Source organism: Cygnus atratus, chromosome 1 (genome assembly GCF_013377495.2).
Source record: "Cygnus atratus isolate AKBS03 ecotype Queensland, Australia chromosome 1, CAtr_DNAZoo_HiC_assembly, whole genome shotgun sequence".
NCBI classification, from domain to species: Eukaryota; Metazoa; Chordata; class Aves; order Anseriformes; family Anatidae; genus Cygnus; species Cygnus atratus.
In genome coordinates this window covers 197,600,710-197,608,636 of record NC_066362.1, presented here as the reverse complement: position 1 = coordinate 197,608,636, position 7,927 = coordinate 197,600,710, and the positions used below count along the sequence as shown (strand labels likewise).

The window sequence follows — 7,927 nt, the reverse complement described above, 5'->3', positions numbered from 1 at the left end:
ACCACCAATATCACCCCACTAGACCATGAAGACTATTAACCTGCAACCCCTCTCACAGCAAAAGGTCCCTCAGGAGGAGCTGCCAGCACACCCAGCAAGCCCAATAGGAGCCAGGCCCACACACTGGGTGCTTGTCTCTCCAGGTTTAGGCTCTGCAGTGTTCCGTTGTAATCTTAAACTGAAGAAAAGAAGGAAACCCTGAAGAAAACAGGGAGACTGGTAGCCTCAAGCTAGCAGAAGCAAGGTAGATAAGGGATGCAAGTTAGAAAACAGGGAGGAAAACAGCCGAAGGGAGATTCCAGACCGACCCATGGTAACCTTTTGCTAATTAAGGGTCATTAACATATTAAAAACACACCCATCAAAATGTAAACGCATGGAAATGCAGGATTTGGTATCCACCCTCCCACTGGTCCTCTGTAATGCTCAGGGTCAATAGAGATAAGCTAGGCAGCTAAAACAATCAGAAGTAGACAGAGAGAGTTTCACAAGTTAGCTGTGTATAAAAAACGGTGCTCCAAGTCAGAGGTGTGCGTGCTTTGCGAAAGGTCACCCTTGATTCTGCAGGATGATATAATTTATTATTTAATGAAAAGACCTTTGTGTCGATTCCGTCTCTCGCAGCTGAGGCACTGCGATCGGGGAAGGGGTCGGATTTGCAGAACATGGCTGAGGTTACGCCAGTTTTGAAAATAGCTCATCACTGCTTCTCTCTTTCAAGTGCATACTATCAGATTTTCAGGCAGCCAGCAGTCCAGAAGGTTTATGTGTTGGAAAACAGAGGGGAGCTGCTGTCCCCAGACCGGGGAGTGTGGCCGATGGGCCCTGCACAGCTGGGGCCTCACGTTGCAGGCACTAGGGGAGTGGATGGGTCTTGGCTTCAGGGCTCAAAGCAGGCAGGAGAAAACTTTGATTCTGCCCATCAGTGACACAAAGCACTCTGACTCATGGAGCCTTGATAAAGGGTAGGAAAACAACGTGGGATTAAAAGCGAGAGACTGATACTGCCTTGTGAAAGGAAAAGCAGGGGGACAAGGAGAAGCGAGGCGTGCAGGGACGGGCTGGCTGCAAGGTGGGGCGGGCACTGCAGTCTCCTTACGTGCTCGGGTGCAAAAAAACCTGCACAAGACTTAAAATGATTTCAGAATAAGTTTATTACAGGACATTAGGAAAAAGAGGTGGGTTTTTTTCCTCTCTTTTTATTTTTCTTCCCATTTATAAAAAGAAGATTTTTCTCACTTCTCTGCTGGCTGCTGCAAGTTGAATGTGGAATGTGGCACCCTGGTGTGACATTCAAGCTAATTTCCACAGCACAGGAAAAGTTATTGCTTCCCTGTGTAATACAAGGTACAGCTTTTGGAATGCCCTCCCCCCCGCCCCCCTTTTTTTTTCCTTATTCAGAACCAGATATTTTTCTGTTAAGAACACTAAGTTCTACAAAATACTCCAGACAGCTGCAGTCACATCAATTTCTTAACAGCCATCCCATGAAGAACATATCTCACTCATCTTTAAATGCACTAAAATTGTGCATTGACCAATGGAAATCTCACGAAGAAGTGCTCTTCTTTTATTACTTGCTATCACAGATATCATCAAAGCAGTTTATTTATGAACTGATTCCAAAGAGCTAACGTCTGAGCTAAGATAAAATGTCCCAAACGTCTGATCTGAGAAGTCCACGGGTGCTTTACAGGATAAGGGAGCGACATTCAAAGACAAATTAAAAAGTCAAACTGTGGGATCCTTTAGCTACCACTTGAGAACAACACAGGGATGCTCTGATCAAAAGGTCCAAATCCCAACTCAGATTAAGCGATTAATCATCGATGCTCTGTGGATGGTAAATCCATGTTTCTCAATGTTTTTTTTTTTTTAGGATTTAGCTCTCTACCTGAAGAATTTAGAAGCTTTATGAATATTCATGACTATTTTATGAAGGTAAAATTCTGTGTGATTTAGCACTGGCAAAAGATGCTAACAGGTTGGTGTTTGCCATCTACTTACACAAAGAATAAGCATCGATTTTTCACCAGTGCTACCTTAGAGAAAGCATCTGTGATGCAAAAGACCACTCTAATTTTCAGTGGCTGTCTAGCCCTCCACCTCTCGGAAGGTATTTCCACCAAAAAATGGATTTTTAAGATGTACTTGTTTACTCATACTGAGCTGACCTTGACCCATCAGGCCCCTTTAGGAAGAGATGTCTCCCACCCAAGTGCACTGGACTTAAGCCAGCGGCCTACGGTCTACATCTGCCATTTCTGCGGTGCTACCAAGAGATAACGGGGAGGGAGGCTCGATGTGATCAGGCTGTTGCTTTAGCATTTAAATACCAGCAAAATACACACACCACCCCAGCGGTAAAAAGACTCAGTCATGCAGGTAACAGCGGTGTACATGCAAAGAATCCCTCCCTACCACCAGATCTGAAGTCAACGTGACCAAGACAAAAAGAGAGCTCCTTCCCAGCAAGCGTTTCCTTCCTTCCCTTCCAGGGCTCCATATTCTTACCATCAGCCAGCATCAAAGATGCAGCTTCTTCATGCTGCCTCTCACACAGCCAGGCTTGGTGCTGCCACTGCCACCACGCAGGCCAGGGCCCCACACCTTCCCACTTTCCTAGCTCCAGCCAAAATTAAGTGAGGTCCTTCTCAATGCCCCAGGGCCACTGTTTAGCTCACGGCTACTATCGGCTCCACTGCAGAGATGTCTGTCTTTCCTGACGGGATGTTGGAGGCCGAGGGCAGGACGTGAGAGGCCTGCAACCTCCTGAAGGTGCCGTTTTCTGGCCAAGCCAGCCGGTAGGAAGGGAGCGCGGAAGGAAGCCTCTGTTCTGCGGGGCCTGGAGGTTTTCTGCAGATGTTGAGCAAAGCCTTCAGCTCCGATCGGAAACTGTCGTTGAGCCAGCAGTAGATGAACGGGTTGTAGCAGGTGCTGCTCATCGCAAGCCAGTGAAAGGCGAAGTAGAGGGCGTTGTTGGTGCGGATGGTCTGGCTGGAGAGGAGGACGACGTAGCAGTTTAAGGGAAACCAGCAGACTGCAAAGAGGACGACCACGAGCATCAGCATCTTTATAGTCTTCTTGTTCTTCCTGCGAAGGGCAAAGTACTGCTCGGTGGTGACATCTCCGATGGCGTTGCGCAGCCAGAGCTTCTTGGCCACCGTCACGTAGGCAGCCGAGATGATCACCAGGGGCAGGACGTAGAGCAAAATGAAGGTGGTCAGGTCGAGGTACTTCCAAAAGAGGTCAGCTGGCTCAGGGAAATCCGGGAGACACAGGCACCGGGTAACTTCCTCACTGCAAGGAGGAAAATACAGGGCAGGAGATGAGTGCGTAGAGCCAGGAACAGCAGGAGAGGTACCTCAATAACAAGGAGCTAGGAGGGAGAGGGCTCACACAGCAGACTTTGCGGGCAGACCCTTCGTTTATGCACATTTGTCAGTGCTAAGCAGAGCTCTGTTGTCCAAGGATTTGAGCCATGGTGCAGCCGGCAAGCAGCGCGGTGATAATTACTCATGGGCATCCATGACATTATGGTAATTTAATGAATTTCATTAATTACAAGATTTCCAGCTGCACTGAAGCTCTTTCCTGTGGTGAACAGAAACACAGACTCTGCTCATATAAAGGACTGCTTAAACCACTTTACAAATACCTCTGCTCACAACGGCATTTTACAGAACAAGCAGCCGAGGCTGTCCCTTTCCCAGGGCTCAGGAGTCGATTAAAACCTGTTAAGTTTTCCCTCATTCCTGGTCTGCCCAAACAGATTGGTACATCGTGTAAAATGCCAGTGTAGAGAAATAGAACGTCCAGGCCAGATCCTCTACCTTTGTACCCTATTTTATAGGATGAGTGCGACAGAATGAAGATTAAAATATATGTATAAAAATGAGAAGAGGATATTAACCACTGCAAAAGGAAACTGATGTAAATTACAGACTAGATCTGTACCTTGGTGACTTCAACATGAGCTCAGGGCTTTCAGTAGAAGATGCCAGTGTGACCACTGGGAACTTGGCATTTAATGAAACTTCAGAGGAAAAGCAAAGGACATCCTTACCTGTATTCAAAGGTAAAGAGTTTTTGGTAGATAGCGTGTGGGAGGGAAAAACAAGCCGCCATGACCCAAATTACAGAGATGTAGATAACACCTTTTGCAGTAGATATGCGAGGTTTCAGAGGGTGCATGATAACCTGTTCGAAATAAACCAATATTCAGGCTTATGCCATTTCAGGGAATAATTGTATCATTTTTCCGTATTAACTTCTAGCCTCATGCCTATTACTAGACACGGAAATTGAGCATGCAAACTGTGCTGTCCTCACCCAGCTCCCACTGACTGCAAGCTGTGCGTGAAAGCCTGAACTAATTTTCACTGAAATGGGTAAAGGCAGATCCTGGTCCTACCCTTTCCGTCCGCCTGCCTCAGCGGGCTCTCACCTGGTGCCTGTCCACGGCAATGGCTGTGAGGGTCAAGGCAGAGACGTGGAGGGAGCAGTACTGGGCAAACCGACTGACGTGGCACATCCCCTTCCCGAATATCCACGTACTGTTCACAAAGCGAGCCTGGAACCAGAATGCCATTAGCAGTCATGCACACCCCCACATGCTTATATATATATATGATATATATCAGATATATGCATGTGTATATCTGAGCCACCGAGCCACCTCTGGCACAGAATGACTTCTGCTGTGCAAAAGACGTTTTAAAACCAGCAGGTTCTTTCCACCTCAGGTAAATTTCAGATTACTGAAGCTACCAAAGTGATGGCAATCGCTCCAGCTGCCTCCTGTCCCCGCTGCTGCCGCATCCCTCCCCCGGAGAAGGACCGGAGGGAAGCCTCTGCCCCCGCCTTACCAGCGTGAAAGGGGCGTTGAGAAGCATGATCATGATGTCGGCCACGGCCAAATTGACGATGAACAAGCTGGTGGCGGACCGCAGGCGTCTGCTCTTGACGCCGACGTGGCAGACGAGGACGTTGCCGAAGAGGGAGATGACGATGATGACGGAGTACGCCGCGACGAGCAGGGCTTTCGCCGCCACGTGCTGTGAGTCCGTCCTGTGCCGGCTCCTGCCCACGAAGGTCTGCCAGCCCGCCAGCGTGTCGTTATCCCAGGAAAACGAACCCGAGGCGGTCGGGATTCCCAGAGACTCCTCAAGGCTTCTGTTGAGGGGCAACTTTCCCGAGGTCGTGAAGGCGTTAACAAAGTAGGGGAGGGAGAAACAGATGAAAAGGGACAACATCCCCGACGACGATGCTGCGTGCTGCCTGGGATCTCACCCGTTTGCAGCTCGTGCCGTGGCGGGGAGGCTGGCCATGCACTGGGGCTCCTCTCCCGCTCGGCTCCTCGCTACTTTTGCTGCTCCGGCAGGCTCCGTGCTCTTACACAAGCTCGCAGCCAGCATGCCTGCCCACCGGGCTGCGTAGCATCGCCCCGGCTCTGACGCGCTGCTTTTCCACGCGATTACACCCCCCCCGGGCGTTACTCCAAGACAAAGACGCCTGCACTCTGCATGAAAGGCAAAACCTGTCTCTTCGGTCCTCAGCAGCCTTTTTCTCTACAGGCAGCCCCACTCATGCTAATCCGGTGCTGTTTATGAACAGCGATGTGCGCAGCAGCCCTGCTGTCTTCCAGGACTCGTTTCAAAGTGAAGTTCAGCTTTAAAGGACCGACAGGCGAGTTTCAGCCTATGTCACAGCTCAACAGTCACAAATGAGCACAGAGCATAGAAAATCTGCGTATGTGCACTGCTTTTACTGTACTCACAGCATTTTTCCAAAGGCTTTTTTCCCCTCAGAGGGAAATATTTAAATCCCTTGGCAGGGATTTCCTCTTGGCCAAAGGAATAAGCCCTGAGCACCACAGAGAAGCACGCGCATCCATGCCAGTGAAAATACACGTGTGCAAGGTGCTACCCCATTGCCCTAAGTTTTCCCTGGTTTAAGGCTTCGGGGATTACAAACCTGCCCTGCCAGAGCTGGCACGCTGAAAAGGGAGGGCTGGGGACAGATCTGCTCGGGTGGTGCCAAAAAACCCCGGCCAGAGCAGGTTTTGTACATACGAGGCTTTACTTAGGCATTCATTTACAGCCCAGGATCCCACAGTTCAGGTGGTTTTCTCCTCACCATCCCTCAGGAGGCCAACGCTGCCGGGCAGGTGCCACATCCCATCCACAGAGCTCCCCTGCAAGCCGCTGCCAGTATCAGTCACTTCCCCAAAGCTGTCCAGGAGGAGCTCTTTCAGCATTTGTCCCGCTCAGAAATACCCACCCGTAGCAGAGTGCTGAAGGTGGTGGCCAACTAAGATGCCCCTCGATCTGATGCTGCCGGGAAAATACAAATTCTCTCACAACGCGACACGAAGGTCTTGGGAAGTGGCTGAGAGTGGAGCGGGGCAGTATCCTGAAGGGTTTCGGACTTGAACGGAAAGCCAGGTGGCACGCACCTCTCTTCCTCTCCCAGGTCTCCTCCAGAAGATCCCCTCCTTTTCAGTGCTACTGGCCTCTGCACAAGGACTCAGGACTTCTGAGGAATAGCTCGGTTTCCTCCTGCCTTTCTTTCTGCAGACAGCCGTTTCCTATCCCAATGCTCCCCCTGCCCACAAACAAGTAGCGTGAGATTTCCCTGCAATCTTAATTTCTCTCTGCTGCTCTCTCTTCCCTCTGTAGCCCTAGGGATAAAGCAACACACTGCCGGCTTCCACCTTTGCTCAAACAGCCTACTCTTAGATGTTTTTTCTAGTTCTCAAGCTAATTTTTATGTATAATTTTCTGAAGGCAGGGAATGTAGGTACAGCTGTTTTCTGGAGATAAGACTCATTGAAGTAATTTGCATATTTACCAGATGATTACAGGTTGATAGCATCACCCGCAATGCTTTCCTTTATTAAGCAGGAGACACACTGGAGGTACAGAGCAGCACCGCTCCCGCAGGCTGCCGGCCCTTCCCATTCCCAACGACCTATCTATCAAGACCTACTCAGGAGCTCGTCTGCTTTGTCTAGTAACTTCACAAGGATAACTGGCTGTCAGTATGTCAAGGGATGCGTTAGGGTAGAACAAAACCTTCACCCCTCCAGAACTCGTGCCTCTTTCTAAAAGGAAAATCTTAGCAGAACTTCGTGTTTACGTGTTTCTTTTATATGGCTTTTTAAACTCCTGAGATTGTTCAAAACTTTCAAAGCAAAACGTGCGACGGCACAAACATCCTCAGAACTCTTCTAGCTCAATCCACAAGTAACAAACATTTACCGATGTAGCTACTGCTTTATTTTCTATCTTTCTGGGAAGGTAAGGAAGGATCACAGTAGGGTGTGGTATTTCCCTTTCCAAACATTCAGAAGTTTTGAAAGTTCTTACCTGGTCTCTGAGAAACAAACAAACAAACACAAAAGCTAAAAACAACGAAAACCCCGAAACAACCCATCAACACCAGACTCAAGATCAGACAGATCTAGGGCAGAGTGCTGGTTGAAGCTATTAACTGTTTTGAAGGAAAGACATGCTACTGAGATAACAATAGCTTAAATTTCACACCACAAGATACAATTGGCTAAAAAAAAGCATCACTGTATTATACAGCTATTAAGTTTCCTGATGTGATCGAAATACTTCACCTAGCAAATCAGTCTTTCGTAGAAAAGTTTTTACAAGCCTATAACAAAAATAAAACATCGATTACATTTTTCTGTAAAAAAAAAAAAAAAAAAAAAGCAGGACGAAGAGGGCTCAGCCTTCACAAGCTACCCACATATGAAGATGTGATTAGAGAAATGGGCTCAGCAACAGGCCCACCACAAGCAGCACCTGCTTGTGTGGGAAGAGGTGTCCCATCGGTTTGGGACATTTGCACACAAGGTGCTCATGGCCTGTGAGCCTACACGCAGCTGTTACTAGAGAAAAGGCTGTAGCAGCTG

At 48.5% G+C, this 7,927-nt stretch overlaps 1 protein-coding gene across 2 annotated transcripts; it reads right to left on the bottom strand.

The window, feature by feature from the left end:
• Nucleotides 1-2,070: 2,070 nt before the first annotated feature.
• On the bottom strand, nucleotides 2,071-5,862 carry GPR83 (G protein-coupled receptor 83). Of its 2 annotated transcripts, XM_035542568.2 has the most exons (4): nucleotides 4,869-5,862; nucleotides 4,448-4,573; nucleotides 4,067-4,200; nucleotides 2,071-3,300 (listed from the first exon to the last, which is right to left on the bottom strand). In XM_035542568.2, the coding sequence occupies exons 1-4, from the start codon at nucleotides 5,253-5,255 to the stop codon at nucleotides 2,676-2,678; spliced, it is 1,272 nt and encodes a 423-aa protein (XP_035398461.1). In that variant the 5' UTR covers nucleotides 5,256-5,862; the 3' UTR covers nucleotides 2,071-2,675. The 2 variants fall into 2 exon arrangements, with proteins under 2 accessions (XP_035398461.1, XP_035398462.1); XM_035542569.2 differs by lacking the exon at nucleotides 4,448-4,573.
• Between the last annotated feature and the right edge of the window lie 2,065 nt (nucleotides 5,863-7,927).